General features: G+C 37.3%; 5 protein-coding genes across 8 annotated transcripts; 2 read left to right on the top strand and 3 right to left on the bottom strand.

Annotated features, from left to right (window-relative positions):
* The first annotated feature begins 137 nt into the window (after positions 1-137).
* On the top strand, positions 138-1,676 carry LOC108823346 (40S ribosomal protein S4-2). The gene is made up of 4 exons (XM_018596527.2): positions 138-287; positions 562-639; positions 738-1,016; positions 1,113-1,676. The coding sequence occupies exons 1-4, from the start codon at positions 285-287 to the stop codon at positions 1,539-1,541; spliced, it is 789 nt and encodes a 262-aa protein (XP_018452029.1). The 5' UTR covers positions 138-284; the 3' UTR covers positions 1,542-1,676.
* Positions 1,677-2,181: 505 nt separating this feature from the next.
* On the top strand, positions 2,182-7,155 carry LOC108828131 (N-terminal acetyltransferase B complex auxiliary subunit NAA25). 2 transcript variants are annotated; one of them, XM_056995186.1, is made up of 18 exons: positions 2,182-2,442; positions 2,521-2,677; positions 2,755-2,873; positions 2,960-3,128; positions 3,203-3,321; positions 3,455-3,525; positions 3,671-3,812; positions 3,912-4,087; positions 4,167-4,369; positions 4,597-4,727; positions 4,809-4,885; positions 5,006-5,080; positions 5,163-5,355; positions 5,449-5,568; positions 5,649-5,787; positions 5,862-5,902; positions 5,991-6,245; positions 6,326-7,155. In XM_056995186.1, the coding sequence occupies exons 1-18, from the start codon at positions 2,296-2,298 to the stop codon at positions 6,998-7,000; spliced, it is 3,009 nt and encodes a 1,002-aa protein (XP_056851166.1). In that variant the 5' UTR covers positions 2,182-2,295; the 3' UTR covers positions 7,001-7,155. The 2 variants fall into 2 exon arrangements, with proteins under 2 accessions (XP_056851166.1, XP_056851167.1); XM_056995187.1 differs by lacking the exons at positions 2,182-2,442; positions 2,521-2,677 and having other exon boundaries at positions 2,964-3,128.
* On the bottom strand, positions 7,031-8,030 carry LOC108828132 (SWR1 complex subunit 6). The gene is made up of 4 exons (XM_018601708.2): positions 7,831-8,030; positions 7,631-7,736; positions 7,442-7,548; positions 7,031-7,369 (listed from the first exon to the last, which is right to left on the bottom strand). Exons 1-4 carry the CDS (start codon positions 7,927-7,929, stop codon positions 7,166-7,168), a joined length of 516 nt encoding a protein of 171 aa, XP_018457210.1. The 5' UTR covers positions 7,930-8,030; the 3' UTR covers positions 7,031-7,165.
* A 669-nt stretch (positions 8,031-8,699) lies between these two features.
* On the bottom strand, positions 8,700-11,659 carry LOC108826750 (cation/H(+) antiporter 24). The gene is made up of 2 exons (XM_018600113.2): positions 11,327-11,659; positions 8,700-11,095 (listed from the first exon to the last, which is right to left on the bottom strand). Exons 1-2 carry the CDS (start codon positions 11,621-11,623, stop codon positions 8,849-8,851), a joined length of 2,544 nt encoding a protein of 847 aa, XP_018455615.1. The 5' UTR covers positions 11,624-11,659; the 3' UTR covers positions 8,700-8,848.
* Positions 11,660-17,668: 6,009 nt separating this feature from the next.
* Positions 17,669-20,850, bottom strand: LOC108827721 (transcription initiation factor TFIID subunit 15b). Of its 3 annotated transcripts, none has more exons than XR_001945717.2 (8): positions 20,590-20,850; positions 20,342-20,462; positions 19,568-20,213; positions 19,285-19,435; positions 19,124-19,202; positions 18,389-18,658; positions 18,167-18,224; positions 17,669-18,012 (listed from the first exon to the last, which is right to left on the bottom strand). XR_001945717.2 is itself a non-coding variant. In XM_018601195.2 (6 exons), the coding sequence occupies exons 1-6, from the start codon at positions 20,768-20,770 to the stop codon at positions 18,538-18,540; spliced, it is 1,299 nt and encodes a 432-aa protein (XP_018456697.1). In that variant the 5' UTR covers positions 20,771-20,850; the 3' UTR covers positions 18,272-18,537. The 3 variants fall into 3 exon arrangements, 1 of the variants encoding a protein (XP_018456697.1); XR_001945718.2 differs by having other exon boundaries at positions 18,167-18,220; XM_018601195.2 differs by lacking the exons at positions 17,669-18,012; positions 18,167-18,224 and having other exon boundaries at positions 18,272-18,658.
* Positions 20,851-20,983: the final 133 nt, after the last annotated feature.

Raw genomic sequence — 20,983 nt, 5'->3', positions numbered from 1 at the left:
TGAAGGGTATAGGCAGATATAAAAGCTAATCTGTTAGCTCCATGATGAGTGGAAGGGGCTAAGAAAACGACATCGTTCAGTGAGTCCATTAACCAGATAACCAGGCTTGAATGAAGAGATATGGGCTGAGCCCAAAGTAACCTAAGTGTGAGGAAGAAGAAGAAGAGGGGTATTTAAGTACAATTAGGGCTTTACTCGTTTTCCTCTCACAACTTCTTCACCAGTCGTTCGGAGCTAAACGAGAGAAGTGGTCTGCATCGGAGTAACGCTCGCAAACTCCAAACATGGTTCGTTCTTCGACATCCTCTCTGTTGTCATCTGTTTACATCGAGATTAGTTTCATAATTCGGTTTCTGGGGAGCTTTGTTTTAGTGATTTAGATCATCGTTAACTTAGCTTCACAGAAACTTTTGGATTGATTGTGGAAACATACATACATCACTTTTAGATCTGGGTTTACTTAGATCTGAGATGTGTTACTGCTCTAGCTCATGATGGAATATCTCTTAACACTGGAAATGTCATTTGTATCATTCTAACACGTATATGTTACTAATACAGGCGAGAGGTTTGAAGAAGCATTTGAAGAGGCTCAATGCCCCTCACCATTGGAGCCTTGACAAACTTGGTGGTGCTTTTGTATGTCTTCTGCACTCTCTCTCTTCTTGTCTCAATATAAACATACTTTCTCTTTGTGTTTATGTCTGAATGACGATTCTCGTATTGGTTCCACACAGGCCCCCAAGCCATCTTCTGGACCCCACAAGTCGAGGGAGTGCCTTCCCCTCGTTCTTATCATCAGGAACAGGTTGAAGTATGCTCTTACCTACCGTGAAGTCATCTCCATCTTGATGCAAAGGCACATCCAAGTCGATGGCAAAGTCAGGACTGACAAGACCTACCCTGCTGGTTTCATGGATGTTGTCTCTATCCCCAAGACTAACGAGAACTTCCGTCTCCTCTATGATACCAAGGGACGTTTCCGTCTCCACTCCCTCAGGGACGAGGAAGCCAAGGTTTCTTTCATCTCTCTCTCTCTTTCACCTGTGTCAGCTAATGCTAAACATGTATGTATGTGTGCTAACAAGCTTTGTTTCGTTTTATCTTTATAGTTTAAGCTGTGCAAAGTCAGGACTATCCAGTTAGGACAGAAGGGCATTCCTTACCTGAACACATACGATGGTCGCACCATCCGTTACCCTGACCCACTCATCAAGCCTAATGACACCATCAAGCTCGACTTGGAGGAGAACAAGGTTGTGGACTTCATCAAGTTTGATGTCGGCAATGTTGTGATGGTGACTGGAGGAAGAAACAGAGGGCGTGTTGGTGTGATTAAGAACCGTGAGAAGCACAAGGGAAGCTTTGAGACTATCCACATCCAAGACTCTACAGGACATGAGTTTGCAACTAGGTTGGGAAACGTCTTCACCCTCGGCAAAGGAACTAAGCCATGGGTTTCTCTTCCTAAGGGAAAAGGTATTAAGTTGACCATCATCGAGGAAGCCAGGAAGAGGCTCGCTGGCCAACAGGCTGCTTAATTTTGTTGTGTTTTCAGTGCTTTATTGTGTCGTTTTAGATGACTTTTGTTTCCTTAGACTCACTTTGCATCTTTTGGTTTCGCTACTCAGTTTTGAAACTTGTGTTATTTTATCTATTTCAAGAGTTTTAAAATACATGATCGCAAAACATAGTACACAGCTGTGGTAACTGTCTAATTTACAACATTTTACCAGCCCATGCAAAGAATTCACGGTTGGTCATTCAAACATCTTATCTTGCTACCTTGGTTTCATCTCTTTTTCTAAATTTTATCTTGTTGGATTGAGTATCTATAAAGTTCTTACAATAAATGATTACTAATTTAGCAAAAAATAAATAAATAAATAAATGATTACTAAGAAATAGTTATTGCTAATCTGCGCAGGTGGGGTTACGTGAGAGAAGACTAACGTGCGCACAGTGTCGGATGAGGAGTGGCACGTGAAGTGGGGTTAGTCTCGTCATTTGACAAATTGCCAATGCGTAACATGTGATGCTAGGAATCTGCCACCCTGAATCACCGATGGGCTTATGAATGGGCCTGTGTAAACCCATTTAAAAAAACCAATCGTTTTAATTCCTAACCGTAATAGCAATATCACCGCACCCAAACGGATTGATTAGGTTTTTCATTAGCTTCTTTAATCTGCACGGTCTCTGATCGTCGTCCGTATCCTGTCCTAACTGCAAACTGGTATTCTCGGTCAACTGATAACACTTTTTTCTCCCCCCCGACAAAACTCTTCCTCCTCGATGGCTTCCAAATTCGGTTTAGCGGGTGGGATACCGGAGCGTCGTGTCCGACCAATCTGGGACGCAATCGACTCACGACAGTTCAAGAACGCACTCAAGCTCCTCACTTCGCTTCTCTCCAAGTACCCTAAGTCACCTTATGCTTTAGTAAGTTCCCCCATCCAATCATCGGCCTTTCGCTTTTACTCTTTCTTTGTAATCTTTAAATGGGGAGTGATGTTACAGGCGCTTAAAGCTCTGATTCATGAGAGGATGGGGAAGCCAGATGAGGCGCTCACTGTTTGCTTGGATGCTAAAGAGCTTTTGTATAAAGATGATTCTTCTTTGATGGATGATCTCACTCTCAGCACATTGCAGATTGTTTTTCAGAGACTTGATCACTGTAAGTGTGTGTGTAAAGAGTTGTATAAGCTATTGGTTATTATATCTAATTCTTTTTTTTTTTTTAAATGTGACTAGTGGACTTGGCTACTGGTTGTTACGCTCATGCTTGTGGTAGATTCCCTAATAATCTGGAGCTTATGATGGGGCTGTTTAATTGCTACGTTCGTGAGTATTCTTTTGTGAAGCAGCAGCAGGTTGGTCTCTTCTGCTGGTGGTGATGAAACACTTTTTGTGTTTTTTTTTTCTTTTTTTCTTTTTCTTATGTCTTGCTTTGTGACAGACAGCCATCAAAATGTACAAGCTTGCCGGAGAAGAAAGGTTCCTACTCTGGGCAGTTTGTAGCATCCAGTTACAGGTTCTATGTGATAAGAGTGGGGAGAAGCTCTTGCTTCTGGCTGAGGGTTTGCTTAAGAAGCACATAGCCTCTCATAGTATGCATGAGCCAGAAGGTAAAATTCACTTCTCCTCCGCGAAATGTCATCTCGGGTTTTTTCTTCTACTAATGAAAGTCTGGTCTTTTCAGCTCTCATGGTGTATATCTCTTTGCTGGAACAACAGTCCAAATACAATGATGCTTTACAAGTCCTTTCTGGAAATCTCGGTTCCCTTTTGGTGATTGAAGTTGATAAATTACGGATACAGGTAATTTACAAGGCTTTTTGATCGGATAGATACCTCAACTTCATGCTTTCTTTTTTTGCATATGTACTAGCATACAGAGTCTATTGCTGTATGCTCAGTTACTCATAGAAACTCTCTCACTTTAAGCTGACAGGGGAGACTCCTTGCTAGGGCACGTGACTATTCTGCTGCTGTTGATGTCTATAAAAAAATCTTAGAGTTGAGGTACGTTTGTCAATGCATTAGCATTTCAAACTCAGTGTTTTTAGAGTTGGCAACTGTTTTTTTCCAAATTTGTTTTTAGATTTGTTTCTATATATTTTGGCTTGTGCATATCATGAGCTGACATGTATTCTTGTTCGCTTGGCAGTCCAGATGATTGGGAGTGTTTCCTACAATATCTCGGCTGTTTGTTTGAAGATGACAGCGTGTGGAAGCTCTTCGACGATACTGATCAGATTCATCCAATAAAAAACATAGAATGCAAGTTTTCTCACCTTACTGAAGAAATGGTAATTATAATAACCTCTTTCTAGACTAATTCGTGTTTCTTTTTTTTTCCTAATTTCTGACATATATATATATAATCCTATTTCTTTTCCAATATGCAGTTTGATTCTCGTATATCAAGTGCTTCAGAACTGGTGCAGAAGTTACAGAGAGATACTGAGAATAGTAACTTAAGGGGTCCACACTTGGCAGCAATTGAAATTGAGAAGAGAAAGTTCTTATATGGAAAGAAGAACGAAAGCGAGTTACTAAAATCATTACTGCAATATTTTCTCAAGTAAATCTCTGTGAACTCTTATTGGTTTGATATCTTCTTATGCTTACGAAGTCTGACTTGCGTACCGCTTTGCATGCAGATTTGGTCATTTAGCTTGCTATGCTTCCGACGTTGAAGCATTCCTACAAGTATTACCCCCTCATAAAAAGGCAGAGTTTGTCGGAATGTTGGTGAAAAATGCTGATTCGGTTTCCGAATCAGCAACCGTAGTGCTTGGTCAAACAACAACCATACTCAAAGTTCAAGAACTGACTGGAAACATTTTTGAGCTTCCTCTTGGGGGTATGTTCTCCTTGCTCAGTTACCTTTTTTCTGAAGATTAAGTTTAGAATCTACTAGCTGTGAGACTCTTTTGTGGGTATGGCGTCTCTCTGTTCTGGTGTGCAGTGTAATGCATCATTTTCCATCATAGTTTTCATGTTGCCTCCCCTATGTGGGTCTCTTATAACTTTCTCAAAATGTGTTCTTCTGAATCTGTTAACAGTTTGATCTTTCCTTCCAATATGTAGAGATTGAAGCCTCTACTGTCAAACTGGCAAAGTTATACTGTCAAAATCTTCCACTTTCCAAGGACTTGGATCCTCAAGAGAGTATGTTTGGGGAAGAACTTCTATCTTTGATTAGCAACATGTTGGTCCAGGTACTCTAGTTGTGTTTCATGCTTCCCCAATACTATATAACCAGTTGTTATATGTTAAATTGACCTTGCTGTTGGTTCCAGTTATTCTGGCGTACTCGAGATTTTTGCTATCTTGCTGAGGCTATCATGGTTCTTGAGTTTGGCTTGTCCATCCGAGGGTTAGTAACTAATTGTTATAGCTACGAAAATGTCGATTTGGGTTTCTATCATCAATGCCACCTTTTGGCATTTTAAGAAGATACTTTTTGCGCTGTTGTAATTACTTTTTGTTTTTACAGACATGTCTGGCAATACAAGATTTTGCTGTTGCACATATATTCATATATTGGTGCTCTTCCACTTGCATTTCAACGGTATTCATAGCTCTTTTTTTTCCTGGGAAAGAGAACCCTTCCTCAGCCTATTTTACTGAACCATTTGTTTATCTTCTGTTAGGTATAAAGCTCTTGATGTGAAGAACATCTTGACAGAAACGGTTTCACACCATATCCTTCGCCAAATGTTAGAATCTCCCATGTGGGTGGACTTAAGTAACCTGCTACAAGACTATCTCAAGTTTATGGATGATCATTTGAAAGAGTCTGCAGACCTTACGTTTCTTGCTTACCGCCACAGAAATTACTCAAAAGTAAACAAATTGAATTTCTCTTCATTAACATCTCCCTGTGTAGATTTGGTTACTGACTTACTGTCTTGACTTGTCTGAATTATCCAATCTCAGGTTATCGAATTTGTTCTATTCAAACAACGATTGCAGCAGTCAAACCAGTATGAAGCTGTCAGGGTTGAAGCGTCTCTCTTGCAACTGAAGCAGAGTGCAGACAGCATTGAGGAAGAAGAGGTAACTAATACATATCCTTGTCCTGTAAATTGCCTTATGTCCCATTTATTTGATCCTCTAACGTTTTTGTTGTTGTGTAGCGCGTTCTTGAAAACCTGAAATCTGGAGTTCAACTTGTAGAGCTCTCGAACGAAATGGGATCAAGGACACTGAGGTTTAATGAAGATATGGAAACACGACCATGGTGGACACCTTGTCCTGAGAAAAACTATCTACTAGGTCAGTATTTCCATCAGGATATTTATTACTGTGTTGTTGTTCTTTAAGTTAATATCAATCAACAACGTCTGTAGGTTCATTTGAAGATTTTTCTTACTGTCCTAAAGAGAATGTGGTACGTTAGTCTATATCAAATACATCTTCTCTTGTACTTGTGACCGATGCAATCTAGTAATGTTGTCTACTTTTTGCATGTCTAATAGAACAAAGATCGTGAAGAAAACGTGAGACGAGCCATCCAGAGAAAATCCCTTGTTCCTCGGATGATATATCTGTCTATTCAGTGTTCAGCAACGGCATTAAAGGAGAGTCTTGAAACCAATGGGTCTGGAGGTGACATCAAAACCTGCGTAGAACTTAAGTCTTTGCTGGAGGAGTACACCAAAACGTTGGGATCTTCTCTCAGTGACGCTGTAGATATGATCACAGAGATCTCACAGGGTGCAAGGCCTTCCGAGGTTAGCTTTTTCTACTCCTTTCCACCTGAGTTCTGGTCAACTTGTCTTACTGTTACTAACCTTGTGGGAAAATTCTGCAGAGCCTCGGTTCAGATCTTGTGGACTGGTTGAATTTTGCGGTGTTTTGGAATGCTTGGAGCCTGAGTTCCCAAGAGCATTGGCATGTGTTAAACTTGCTATTTGAGAAGCTTATTCTGGACAGAATCAAATCAATGGGATCTTCAGACATGAGTTCATGCTATTCTGATGTCCAGGTCTTGGTTCAGATCATCACTGAACCACTGGCTTGGCACGGTCTTGTAATTCAGGCTTGCACCCGCTCGTCTCTGCCATCTGGGAAAAAGAAGAAGAAAGCTCAACATTCGGACCATTTACCTTCCTCTCCAATGTCTCAAGCAATCAAAGATTCTATACATTCCTTATGCAGCACAGTACAAGAAGTTTCTAACTGGCTACTGAATCAAATCAACAACCCAGAAGATGATCAAGTGGAGAAATTTCTGTCAACTCTGAAGAGGAATGAAGACGCAGGTGGACCAGGACAGGTTCTTGGGGTTCTAGAGAGTTTCATCACATCCAGCGAAGAGTCAGAGGTTGGAAGTCGCATCTTCGAAGCACTGAAAACATGGAGCAAGGAAGATTCAGCACGTAAAACAGTCATGGCGCAACAGAGTGTCCTCCGTGAGTTTCTCCAGATCTGTGAATCTAAGAAAAAGCTACTGGAAAAGCTCAAACAACAGATGTCCCACGTTTGATTGAATCCTTTCTAAATCATAAGAACACTGTTAGAGAAAAACGTCGCCGTTTTTTTTTTGCTTTGGCTATTTTTCACATTCATGACAGAGAGAACACACGTTGATGTGGTGATGTTTCAGTACAATTTTTTGAAAAAAATGCTGTTTAACATTTATTATTGTTCCTTATGCAACAAACTTCTGACAACGAGTGTCCTTGTGAATGTTTTGGCAACGGATAGAACAAAACCGCATCCCACATAAGCAGCAACTGTAGCTTGCAATGTAACCACAAACTGTGCAGAAATGGCGACGAGAAGACGAGCTCGGAGGTCCCACAGCTGCTTTCAAGTAAGTGGGCACATGCGACGGTAAAGATTCCAAATTTGCCTGGAAGAGATTTAACCCAATATTAGCTGATTTAACGATAAAACAAAAGAGTTAGTTGATTACAACATTAACCTCCTGCAAGAGGTCAGTGAATGACTTGGGAGCTTTACGAGCTTCCAAAGCTTTCGCTTGTCGAGTTTTACGCTTTGATCCTTTGGGTTGCTTCTTCTGCAAGTAACCTGCAACAAAAAAAAAACATAATCATGATTACAAACTAGAAGACCTTACAGAGAGAGAGTAACTAATAATAAGATAGTTGACCGAGATCATCTTCTTCGTCGAGAGATGCTTCTTCATCATCGTTCAAATCAACCACCTCCAAGGCCCCATTGTCGTTCTCTAAAGCTTCCAGCCTAGCTATAGCAGCCTAGAGTAGAATTAACCAAACACAAAATGAAAGTTTCATTGCCAAGAAGAAAAAAAATCAAAAAGTGGATTTCGAAATCAGACAAGAAACAAACCTGGGTTCGATTGTCGGTGCTTGTAAGAGCAGCCGCCATCTTCGAAGCAACCTTACGGGTACGACTCGACACTCTACGGTTCGCCATGTCTTCCTCCATCTTTGCTTTGGACGATTCAGATTACCGGCGACGGGGCAAGTGGCGGTGGTGGTAGAATGTTATCCGGCGTATTCACTTGGAGTGGACGGCGGGGATTTTTTAGGTTTGGTCTCAGGAATAGTCTGCTTCACTCTATAACGGCCCATTGGGCCTTGTGATTTCACAGTTTACAAACATCTCTCTATCTATATTTAACATTTAACCCAAAAAAACATTTCTCTCTCTACTATCCAACTAACAAATAATACTGTTACAATAATTTTTGAATATAAAATAAAAATATAAGTATCTCAAATTTTTAAATAACGTCACAAAATATTTTTGTATACGTATCTCTAGTTTTGAAATATGTACATATTATCTAATTAATTTTAAAAATCTATTATGGATGACATGGCATGGCACTGTCATTCATTGTTCACATAGATTTAAATCTACCAGAGTTAGCAATATTTTAATTGAGTGTATAATGTTGCTAACAAAAAAACTTATGTATAAAGATGTTTTAAAGCATTTTCGCTGCCCCATCTAAACTAAATAACATTAATATTTAAATACTTAGTTAACTAAATTTTAATATGAAATTTTCTGAATTAATCATAAGTGTAACAAAGTTTCTTTTAAAAAAACTTTAATTTTATTTTTATTTTAACGATGATATGACTCTTGAAAGTCTACAATTTAAACTTTTCTAATACTTATTACAGATTAACTAAACAAAATGGAAAAAAAAAAAACTGATCGCCAAATTGAGGTGCTTCTACATTGCAATTTATTAGTTCATATATGAACTTGGATACAATTCTTTTCTTTACAAAAGAAAAGGCAAAATCATCCCTAAAATAGAGATTGTAAATCTCAGATTTAATAAAATAAAATAAAATAAAATAAAAACTAATCAATTAAGCAATCATCCTAACTAACAATTATGACAAGACCAATAAGACACTAATCTCTTGTAATCAAACTTGCCATTCAAGAAACCACCACCCATCTGGTTCCTCACCTGTTGCTGCACTACTAGCACCGAACCTTCCGATGCAAACACACTCCCAGCCACAGTGTCTCCAATGACTCCAAGCTGGTTGTCATCGCTCCACTCCGCAAGCCCTTCTATAATCTTTGGATTGATTCCTTCTCTCTTCCCCGTTATCCACAGATCATAGTCGTTCACATTCAACGCTTGTATTGCATTCAGCGTCTCCGCGCCGTTCTTTACCACAACCTCCTTGTAACTAACCCTCTCCTTGTCTTCATTCTTCACCCAGAACCACGTCACCACCCCATCGTCCAGCTTCTTCTCCCTCTCGTCCTCTCCTTCGTGGTTAAACGACAAGAACCTGATCACCGTCAAGGTTATGTCTGGATTCACCGTCATCCTGTCGGCTAGATGCAGAGCTTCTCTGTTATCAGCTCCTCCTAGGAACAGAACCACAAAACGGTAGGGTTCTTGGGTTGTTGAGGACCGAACCATGTCGTTTCTTCGCCGTCCCTTGTCGTAATAGATACAAACAGAGCATGGCGTGTGCGCCAAGACATCCGTATTCACGGACAACATACCAGAGTTACGTAGCTCCGTCGGTGCATCGTCGTCGAGACGTTCTTGCTGATAAGGTAAGAGAATGAAAGCTGTTTCATGAGCCAATGCCAGCTGGCAGATGTTGTGGTACATCAAACGCTTAGGAGCATGAGCTGTGTATGCATGCAGCGTTACGCATTCAACTCTTCTCTCTTGGTACAACTTAAAGGCGCTCTGCACCTGGTCAGCTCGCTTGCTCCGGCCATATTCATTCTCTTCTTCTTCCTCCTCCTCATCGTCTTCCTCTTCCTCTTCCTCCTCCTCGTGGTCGATAAAAACTGGCGAGGCTCTCCCCATCAGTTCCACTAACTGGACAGCGTATATACAAAAGGGACTAGTTGTAGTGGGATTAGCATGGTCGAGGAAGGTGAACAAACCGGACAAGGCTTCGTAGTCGGCGACTGCAAGAACAAGCCCCATCTCAGTGGAAAGGGGAGTGTGTTGGATGTTTCGGTACTTGCTGACCCTGTAAGGACGATCAGGATCGTAAAGGAAGCTGATGAGCGGTGTAGCGATTCCCGTAACCACAAGGGCAAGCAAAACCAAGATAGTAAAACCGGGTAAACCGATCATACGTTTGTCTATCCAATGCAAGTAGAGCAACATATCTATCTGCCCTCTCAAGTTCAACATGAGACCAAGCGTGAGACTGTCTCTGGTTGGGATTTTAAAGAAGAGAGCAGCGGAGACGACAGCGAGAAACTTAGAGATGAATCCAACGACAGTCATGTAGACGAGAGGAGAGAGCTGTGGTTCCCAAACATCATTGGTAAGAGCATTGACATTGAAGTTGAGTCCAACCCAACCAAAGGTGAAAGGCATTAAGAACTCATGGATGAAAGTCTCGCTCCTAAGGGCCAGCGTGTAACCCAAAGGTGGACCTTGAGGGACAATGAACCCTAGCAAAATGGGTCCCATGCCCATAGATAAACCAAGCATGTCCGTAATGAAACAAGCGACAAGAACACCCACGAGAATCGTTACGATATAGTTCTGGTCGACGAATTTTCCCTCTGGCGTTTGGTCGACCACCCACTCAAGAGCTCGGCTCACAACCAAAGCCATAAAAGCATTGAATATAACCACTGATATAAGATACCAAACTATAGCCGTGGCTCCTCCTTCCTCTATCTGATTCAAGGCCTCGAAAAAAATAAGAGCAAGCATCGCTGCCATGTCCCCAATGAGAGCCACCGACATGGCCAACTTGCCCACTTCGGAGTTGAGAAGGTTCATGTCTCTTAAGACGGTGTAGAGGACAGGGAAAGAACTAAAAGCCAAGGCAAAGGCAATCGATCCAACGGATGAAAACCTTTTCATGTCCTTGTCCATTTTGCCTCGCATTGCCATCCCCGTGGCCAAAATGCAGATCAGGGGGACGGCAATGCCAATGATAGCAATGTATTTGTGCTTTTTTGGAGCCTTTGAAATGGCCGAAACGTCGGTCTTGGCCGCAGTGATAAAGAAGAAAAAGAAAAATCCCAACAGTCCCAAGTTTTCAAATATGTAATTTGATATGGGTGGGAACAAGTAGTAGTTGAAGTTCCTGCTTCCTCCAAGCATCGATGGTCCTATCATCATTCCACCCTTCAAAACACACACACAAAACCACCATTTTTTAATATTCTAAATCATCTTACTTAATTAAACCTAGTTACAAAAATATATATATATATATCCATTTTTTTTAATGCAACAATGAATTATGTAATAATAATTCTTTGAAGTCTAGGGACCAAAACTAATGTTTCATCCGAGTGTAACAAGATCCGGTCCTGGCTATATATGATAAATGAATGTATAAGATTAGTGACGAACAATGATCTCGCAGACGATACGAGGTTGACGTAGAGGTCGAAGGAGGAAGCATGTGATTTTGATGAAGAAGATAATAAGAATTGCCTCGATCAAGAAAGTTGAAAATGCATAGTTCATAGCATTTTCGCCTCTGAACATTCCAAATGGTTGCTTACTGTGAACCTGTCGGCAAACCACCGGAAGTCTAGGCGAGAAATCTCGAGTGCTAACCTCACCGGTGGGTGGTGGGTTCTCCGGCCAGAACCCAATATGGATTGGCATGAGAATCCTGTCATTGCTGGGGAAAGGCCTAACCATGCAATACTATTTGTTTAAGATCACGGTTTGGTTCATGTAAAGCATAAGATTGTGATCATCGATGGAGAGAGAAAAGGAGAAGTCGATAGATTCAAAGTTGAATGTTCTCTTGAAAACAAGTGTGGATGTGCGTCATTTTGGGAACAATTCTAGTTTTCGTTACTCCTTTATTTTCTTCTTCTCGTCATGAGTTTTTCACTTGGGAAACATGTATTTGTGGTATGATCTATGTTTAGCATTATTAAAGATTCTAACGAATTAAAATATGCACTTTTTTATTTGTTTTCTTTGACCTTTTTATTTTATCTTCTTGTTATTAATATACAATTTGTAAATTAAAATATGTTTCTTTGCATATGAAGTGCTTGGAAAAAAATGTGAATATATTCAAAAATTCCTAGCTTTGTTACTATTTCTTTTTACAGTGTTAAAGAATTACATGTGAGGTTAAATATGTGGAAAATGTCACTTCATTCCTTAAGTTTTGCAGTAGCCCTTAATGACAACTGTATTTCCTCTCCATAAGTTGATAAAATACAAAAGAGAATGATGGATGAATTTAGAAGCAATAACATAGGACAGGGACATGCAAGGGACTGCCGTGGTAGCTGGCTAACACTAACTCCCATGCATCTATTTTCTCTCTCTCTTTTTTTTTGTTTCTTTGTTGGACAATGGACATATCACACACAGTCACAGCTAACTAAACATATATATATATATATAGACATTCTCAAATTATAACAGTACTCTATCGTCACTAATAAAATTTTGAATGAAAGACAAATAGAGATCCACTTACATCCAATATTGAATGCTTCACCGCTTTTTGCGTTCTTCCACATACTCAGTTGTTTCATTTTTCCTACATTTTTATCAAGCAATGAACATTTATTTCATTTATCTACATATATAATTATATATGGTTTCCGCGTTTCCTTTTAGCTCAGTGTCTGGTCCAACCAAAGACTTGTGGCCACGCTGAATTTGCGCCGTGGAGAATATAAAAGCTTAGCTACCAAACAGTAAACACGATCGTATAAAGAATTCACTATCTTACGGAGCCAGTCACTACACTATATATCTAGACCTATTTCGTTGCTAACTTGTAACTTAAAAATATAGTCTAGTAAACAAAACTATGGTCCAACAGTACTAACCTATAAATCTTCAATTATTAATTGTAGTTTAAACGAAAATGAAGTTTCACAAATCAGCGGGACCGGCCTGAAACTTTAAGGGTTATAAGCGATTTAGAAAAAGTTTCGAGGAAAAAAAATTATATAAATTTGGAGGTCTATATCTATACAATTTTATACTTTCTTTTGCAGCACATATAATAATATTTCTGTTTTATAATAAGTGTCATTCTAATCATTTTTTCTTGTTACACAAAAAATGTCACTTTATAATTCTAATACAAATTGTATCTATTTTTAGTTGAAAATTAATTGCAAATTGTATTAACTTTATAAATAATTTTATTTATCTCAAATACTATTGGCCAGAGAAGTGCATTTAATAACAATTTATATATATTTCCGTCACTTTCTTAATCCGTGTTAAAAATGTCAAAGCGACACTTATATAGAAACGGAGAGTACTATACATGAATTATATATTTTCAGCTTCATCTTTCTTAGGAAAAATACATTTATTGTGGGTACAGGAATGCATTAAAAGTACTGCATATTACTTCATCTGTATTCTCTCCGTTTCAGATTAATTGTTGTTATAGAGAAAAATTTTCGTTTCAAAATAAGTATCGTTTTATGATTTCTATGCAAAATTTATTAATAAGATTCTTCTATTTATTTTTCTATTGGTTGAAATATGGTTAGATGTATGGACAATGATGTTTTTATTTTTAAAAAATATACAAAATTAAATATATTTTTAATCTGTGTACATGAACCTAAAACGACAAATAAATTGAAACGGAGGGAGTTTTTTACACAAACATTAAGAAAATACAAAATTTTATGCAATTAACTAAAACTAATTCAACCAATAATAAAAAGATACAGTGTTTTGTAATTGGTCAAAAAATTAAAATGACGTTAAATTTCATCTAGAATTGTAAAAACATTACTTATTTTAAAACAAAATTAAAATCTTTAAACACCAGTTAAAATGATACGGAGAAAATATAGAGAAGTCTAACTTTTTTGGGACATTTGAGACTATAAATACAGCAACGTGATCCAAGACCAAGCTCCTCTCCAGTATACACATAAGTACTTAACATATCCATATGTATACATGTAGAGAAATACATATGGAGAGGAAGAGGCATATATGCACGTAAATCTGCAGGTTGTAGCAGAGAAGTAGCTGTAAAGCTCAGGAGGGATAGCGCCATCACTCACCCTTACTATATATGTCATTGTATAAGTAATGGCGCTATCCATCCTGAGTTCCATGGCTTCTTCTTGCTTTTATGTATATGTATTTTTTATCTCTAGACTCGTTGTTAACGGGTAAGGTTTAAAATTATGTATATGCATGTCTTTTATGTTTTAAAAAGATGGTAACGGTGTGAGGTTTAAAAATTGTTTTTGTCTTTTATTTGTTGAAGAAGACGGATACACCAGGTTCATCACAGTATATATTTTCAAGAGTCAGGTATGAGAACAAATAATAAATTAACGACCAAATTTAACTCATGGAAGTTTGTAGAAAGTTATGATGCACGGGACGTCAGATTGATTGACGTATACATACCGTAGACGTTTTCGGGACGGGGACACTTGGAGACGGCACATGAACGCTTTGGAGAAGGAACCGTTAGTTAAGGAAATTTTCAGACCAGATTTACTTCTTTTTTTTTTTGAAACAAGGACCAGATTTACTCTGTTATTATCTATTCTATTAATTCTTTAGCATGACCTATTAATAAAATGTTGTGTCCAATTAATTATTTCCATATTTTATTCTTCCAAAAATGAAATATATTATAACTTCTCCTTTTCCTTTTTCTTTTAACGGCATAACTTCCCCATTCCTATATTCTAGGAATCTGAAACTAATTTATACTAATAAAAATTCATGAAATAATATAGAATAATGGTTATATCTATTCTATTAATTCTCATATTTTAATAGTATTGACTAGATTCGGATTCGCCTTTAAAAGAGCTGGTATATTTTTTGTTTTACATATTTTAGAAATTTAATTTTTATATTTATGTTTTTAATCATATTTATATTTTTCTTTGTATAATATTTCTTTTACATAATTGTATTGTATCTATTCTATTAATTCTTCAACATGTCCAATTGATTAAAAGTTGTGTCCAACATAAAATATAATGCATCTAAATAATTATCTAAATATATTATGTAATTACCTTTATTAAAAAAATTGTAACTTCCACGTTGGTTTCCTAAATCTGTAACTTCCACCTATATGTTACGTAATATGCGGTTATTTTTTTCTTTTGGGATCCATCAGAATAAATTCAGTTCCAGTATTATTATTCATAAAATAATTTTGTAATGCTTCTAAGATGTATGCATATTTTGTAAAGTCACCCTTTAATTCCAAAATATTAGTGGTTCACTACTTATTACAAACTGTGGACAACCTTACGTAATTCAATAAATAAAAATTATATCATTTAGAAACAATAATATTGATACTTTACATTAATAAATATTATGTCCACTATAAAAATTAATGGAAATGAACTGTGGTTTAATTAAGATAATATAATACAATTTAGATTCTGATCAACATTTCAAAGAGTGAGTATATTTTTTGTTTTACATTTTCTGGAAATTCAATTTTTATATTTGTATCTTTTAATCATATTTGTGTAGAATATTTTTCTACATTGATTAGTAAAAAGTTTTAATAATTTTATAAAATAGCTGGACTATTAATAGGTCATTTTCTAATTTAATAATATAGTTTATAAATATATCAGTATAAAGAGTAATTTTTTAAAATTTAGAAATTTTTTAAAATTTAAATTATTTATATTTCATTTCACATAAAATATAATTTAAATATTTTCTACAACAAATTAGAGTTACGCTATATAATTCAAATACAACTAGATTCTGATCCGCTCTTAAAAGGGCGGGTATATTTTTTGTTTTATATTTAAAAAAAAATTATATTTGTGTGTTTTAATCGTATCTGTGTTTTTTTGTATAATATTTCTTCTAAATAGTTAATAGTTTTTAATCTATTTTATTAAATAGTTGGATCACACCTATATCAATAGGTCATGTTCATGTTTTAAGATCCGCGGGTATAAGTTTTGTTATGTTTGGTATAGGTCAATAGGTCATGTTCATATGTTCACCTATACCAATAGGAGATAAAAATACTTATGTTGGACATGACTTTTATCAATTAATAATTATCTAAATATCTAATTAAAACATTGAAATTAAATTTTAAATTTATAAAAAAATAACAATTTAAATAAAATTAAATTATATCAATCACCTATAGGTTCAACATGCACCCTCTGGTTTTAACGGTTTTTGTGGGTTTTATCAAAATTTTAGTTGATGAATATCTCTTGAAATCCAAACCGGATTACATATTGAATCACTAGATCTATAGATTTGAAAACATATCCGAATTTTCCTGTTTCAAAATAGACAAAATCTTTACGAATTTACATAATTTTTGTAAAATTATTAATGAAATTTTACATCATAAAATATATGGTGCTTTCAAGTGTGGGTCGAAAAATTGTTTATGTTATTAATATTTGAACACAAATATTTTAAGTTGTTGATATTGTAATATTTATTATTAATAAATTAAGAAGTTTAATTATATGATGAGATTTTGGTTTAAGTCTATTCAGAATTCAAATTTTTGTTTCAATTCATATTTTATGGGTTTTAGTTTGGGTTTGACTATCCGTTTAAATCATATAAAATTCTATAAACTAAAATATATAAATTTCAAATTAAAAATAAAAAAAGAACAAATCACATATAAATTTTGTAATACATGAACAAGTATCTAAATTTAACATAAAATTACTTATGTTTAAATCTTTGGTTAAAAACCCAATAAATGTGACATATTGGATCCATCTATATATTTCATTTATTTAAAAGACTATTATATCAAATTAAATTAGTAACAAACACAAATATGATTATAAAATAAATCAAATACAAACAAATAATTTTTCAAAAAAAAGATTAAAACAAAAAATATACCCGCCCTTTGAAGGGCGGGTCAAAATCTAGTTCTTTTTAAACTTATTCACTTACTTTTCTTCCAAGTAAAAGATAGAAAATATAAGTTTATCCTAGATTTTGAATTTATAACATTCTTTCTAATCTTTATAGTTTATAAATTTTTATTACAAAAGATTTACAGTGATTTTTTGTTTTTCATACTCCTATTTTTTAGTTTTGCCGTTTTCCGTCTCTGCTTTCGTACCTTTCGTATCCGTCTCGGTGTAACATAAGTAGAAAGCGAAAGAGAAGAATCACAGGTTTTGTCGTACATAAATTTGGATTTTAACATGTAAACTCAAAATGCTCAAGAACACATGATTGAAAAATAAAATAATGGTGTAATATAAAATTTTGATTTTACACATTTACAAAGTCATCCAGTTAGTTAGAATTACATTTCGCAGGTTTAAAGGTTGTAAATGTGGTTAAAAAAAGTTGTGAATTTGTACTGATTCTTAAGATATAGTCCACCACGCTTCTGTCTAACATCCATTTCTGTATTTATGTGGAGAATGTAAAATCGCTCGCCATGTGGTGGTAGGTGAAGAGCCTTGAACCAATAATAATGCGGTAACTGGAGCCAGCCGACGACTGATCCGGTGAACTTATAGTATACTTCAGAAGAGGGACCTTGTCAAATTGAGAAAGAAAATCACGAAATAAGAGAATCCATTACTTTTTTTTCTGATAGAATTTACACGTTCTACTTAACCTTCCAGTTATGATGGATTCAATTAACTTACATATTTAGACGGCTAGTAAAAAAAATAATATTTCGAGTAAACCTTACCAGTTGAAAATAAATTTATCAAAAGAGAAGAAAAAAGGTCCTTTTATTCTTTCGTAACGACATGTCGGCGACGGCAACTATACCGGATCCAACTCAGACATCAACAATAAGATTCCAATTGGCCATTATCGTATCAAGGCACATCTAAAAAACTTTACGAGATACCCTTTCTCTTTCAATGAATCATTTATATTGACCTAAAACCGCCACTGGTTTGTAAATATTCGCTATAGCCTCAACGGGTCTTATAAAAACCACCTAGTTAGCACTAGATTCATCAAGCTGATCTTTGAAATTTCATTCCATACTACAGGTTCCACGGATCAGAAAGAAATGCCTAGCCAACCCCCACTTCCTGCCGTTTCGTATCGCACATATGTTGCTATATATATAAAAAAAAGAGAAATTAATTACTCTATGATTTGCGTGTCTGTTAGTGTTGGACAGAGTGAAAAAAAAAAACAAGAGAGACAACAAAGGGAGTTGTGCTTGCAGAAAGGGGAAGTGAAAGAAGTAAGCAAGCTGAATACACTCACCTGAAGTCATCATTCGCACCAATTCGCAATGCATTTTGGAGTCAATTTATCCCACTTCCTTGAATAAAACAAAAACAAAGAAAATTTCACATTGTGAAAAAGAAAAATACGAACCACGCATATAGATAAATAATAGATCCTCGAAAAGAAACAGAACAAAGCAAAGAGAAACTAAAAGAGAGAGGGTAATTTTGCTCAAGGTCAAAGTGAACAAAAACCTACCTCTTTTTTTCGTTTGCATCTCCAAAATATGATGATTTATAGTACAGTTTCCCCCATTAACGCAACATTTATAACTAAAATTCCAAACTCTCAACACACACAAAACTCTTAGAATACATAACAAGCTGCTGCTGATTCATTGATTCCTCTCAATACGGACGCGACCGGTTTCCCCCATGGTGGTTTCTGTCTGGTCCTGAACCATAGTTATCTCTTCTTCTGTCTCCCCCACCACCACCATAGCCACCCCCTCCTCTACCACCGCCACCTCTGCATCATTTACGAGTTTTGCAAGGATCACATTATTACCAACTAGAAAAAATCAGGTTATGCTGAGGATGAAATGACACAAACATGGAAGACCAACTAAAGAATCAACTTATTTGGGGAACTACTATAACATACTTTATAAAGCCAAAAACTATGCTTGAAAGAGGCACGAACAAAGTAATATTTCACAATCAAAAGCAGCCACAATTAAAACTAAACGACATGTTTAACAAAACATTGATTGTTTCATATACAGACAAAGCAGTAGTTTTGCTGACGTACAGAGCTCCCAACTCTTTTTGTCATACCCAGATCAATGTACTAAGCAGATCCCCCAGAACTAACCAAGGCCCATACAGAACTTAAAAACAAAAAGAACATATCCTCAACAAAAACCTACAAGATGTAATAGGGGTGACAGCTATAAGAAAATTTGAAGTATTAATAAGGAATCAAGAAAGCTACCTCTGGTCAAAAGCAGGAGCTTTAGGCGCAGACTTCTCTGCCATCGCTACAGTAATCTTGTTCCCCCTCATTTCATAATCTACAAGAACAATCCACCATCGTTCATAAAGTAGAGGCTTTTAAGCAATTCAAAAACTAGACAACAATTCCAAGGTACATACTGTTGAAAAAGCCGCCTGCCGAGTGTGCTGCGCTGGGATCTTCATAAGCCAGGCAGGCGTCACCTTTGTTCTTTCCCTTCTCATCAGTGTAAATCTTGATGTTATAGGGCCACTGATCTTTGTAACCCCGCTTCTGCTTGATTCTTCCAACCTATTATAGATACAACGGGAAGTGCATACTCAATCGATTGAGAACAAACAAATAAACAAGAATCTACAGAAAGGTAAAAGATTATTCAGAGATGTAAAGACATAACAGAAGTAAAAAGACCAGAGTTATTACTTGGCCAATGCCACCAAAGAGATCCTTGAGTTCATCGGTCGTCACATCCGGAGGTAAATTAGAGATGTATATTCTGGCATTATCACAAGTTTCATCACAATTCTCGTCGCACTGCTTGACTTTTTCAGCAGGTGCATCTCCATAGTTAGGTTCCTGGCGTCGAGGAGCACTACCACCATCGTAGCCACCACCTCTACCACCATCATATCCACCACCTCTACCACCCCGACCACCAGTGCTCGGTGCATCACCGCCATAACCCCCTGTGGGACCACCATACGAAGGTGGACCCCCTGCATAGCTTGAAGGCGGAGGAACTGCTTCCATTCCATACCCCATGGGTGGAGGGTAACTGCCAGAACCATCATAGGATGGAATAGCCGCCAAAGGAGGCGGAGGACCCTGACCATAAGAACCATTACCCCTAGGTTGACTATCACTACCATAAGAGCCACCACCACCACTCCTACTGCCACCATCATATCTACTACTCTCATAGCTCCTACCACTATCACGACTACTATCACGACCACCACCAGCACGATCACTGGCACCTCGGCCACCTCCTCGGTCACCAGTGCCAGAAGGAGCAGGTGCACCACACTTGTTACATTCAACTCTCCTTGCAAAGTTCACGTTCCCACAACTATATATACAAAACAGTTCGAGTTTAAACATACTATTCAACAGATATATCCAATTTTAAATCGTTACACAGACAGAAAGAATGGATTCTAGTCGAACACAAGATTAATAGACTAAAGCAGCAATTACCTAGGGTTAGGGCAACGCCAATCACCATCTCTACCACGACCATCTCTCCCACCACCGCCTCTCCCGCCGCCTCCTCCACCTCCTCTTCCACCGCGATCACCTCCTTGATATCCACCACCGCCTGAATCGAATCAAATCATTAGCAGATTTTAAAGAAAGCAAATAATCCAACAGAAGAAACCAAGCTGGAGATCTCAAGAATCATAAGGACGAATCCCCTCAGATCTAGAAGAATCTAAATCCCATACCTTGATTTCCTCTACCGCCGCCGCCACCGTAACCACCGCGTCCGCCGTATCCACCTCCGCCAGAGGAACTGCGACCTCCATAACCTCCACCTCCTCCTCCTCCGTATCCATCCCCACCGTACGACGGAATAGGCGCACCACCACCGCCGCCGCCGCCGCCTTGATTGTACGTTCCAGACATGACCTAGGGTTTGCGATAGACAACAGACTTGGAGAATTGTGAGCCTTTTACGTTAAAACAAATGTCGCGTTTCTCTTACATCTGAACTGAACATTCTCTCTACTCAAAACGACACCGTCCCCAGCTCCATATTTATATAACCTTTATTGAAGCCCAGCCCAATAATAGTTTCCATGTAGGCTATTTTTCAGAGACTTGAATCGGTTCCGAGTA

The sequence above is a fragment of the Raphanus sativus genome, chromosome 9, assembly GCF_000801105.2.
Source record: "Raphanus sativus cultivar WK10039 chromosome 9, ASM80110v3, whole genome shotgun sequence".
NCBI classification, from domain to species: domain Eukaryota; kingdom Viridiplantae; phylum Streptophyta; class Magnoliopsida; order Brassicales; family Brassicaceae; genus Raphanus; species Raphanus sativus.
Note: the sequence above shows the minus strand (reverse complement) of the source record. Positions and strands in the feature narration are given on the sequence as shown.

Excerpts from the sequence above, each read along its gene's own strand:
- LOC108828131 (XM_056995186.1), top strand. The coding sequence starts at position 2,296 with ATGGCTTCCAAATTCGGTTTAGCGGGTGGGATACCGGAGCGTCGTGTC. Across the intron at positions 3,813-3,911 it reads CTCACCTTACTGAAGAAATG|TTTGATTCTCGTATATCAAG; the intron begins GTAATTATAATA and ends TCCAATATGCAG. Across the intron at positions 4,088-4,166 it reads TTACTGCAATATTTTCTCAA|ATTTGGTCATTTAGCTTGCT; the intron begins GTAAATCTCTGT and ends CTTTGCATGCAG.
- LOC108823346 (XM_018596527.2), top strand. Across the intron at positions 640-737 it reads ACAAACTTGGTGGTGCTTTT|GCCCCCAAGCCATCTTCTGG; the intron begins GTATGTCTTCTG and ends GGTTCCACACAG. Across the intron at positions 1,017-1,112 it reads TCAGGGACGAGGAAGCCAAG|TTTAAGCTGTGCAAAGTCAG; the intron begins GTTTCTTTCATC and ends TTATCTTTATAG.
- LOC108826750 (XM_018600113.2), bottom strand. The coding sequence starts at position 11,623 with ATGGTTAGGCCTTTCCCCAGCAATGACAGGATTCTCATGCCAATCCAT. Across the intron at positions 11,096-11,326 it reads GTATCGTCTGCGAGATCATT|GGTGGAATGATGATAGGACC; the intron begins GTTCGTCACTAA and ends TGTGTTTTGAAG.
- LOC108828132 (XM_018601708.2), bottom strand. The coding sequence starts at position 7,929 with ATGGAGGAAGACATGGCGAACCGTAGAGTGTCGAGTCGTACCCGTAAG. Across the intron at positions 7,549-7,630 it reads CGACGAAGAAGATGATCTCG|GTTACTTGCAGAAGAAGCAA; the intron begins GTCAACTATCTT and ends TTTTTGTTGCAG. Across the intron at positions 7,370-7,441 it reads TCACTGACCTCTTGCAGGAG|GCAAATTTGGAATCTTTACC; the intron begins GTTAATGTTGTA and ends AATCTCTTCCAG.
- LOC108827721 (XM_018601195.2), bottom strand. The coding sequence starts at position 20,770 with ATGTCTGGAACGTACAATCAAGGCGGCGGCGGCGGCGGTGGTGGTGCG. Across the intron at positions 20,214-20,341 it reads TGGCGTTGCCCTAACCCTAG|TTGTGGGAACGTGAACTTTG; the intron begins GTAATTGCTGCT and ends TTGTATATATAG. Across the intron at positions 19,203-19,284 it reads GGCAGGCGGCTTTTTCAACA|ATTATGAAATGAGGGGGAAC; the intron begins GTATGTACCTTG and ends TTGTTCTTGTAG.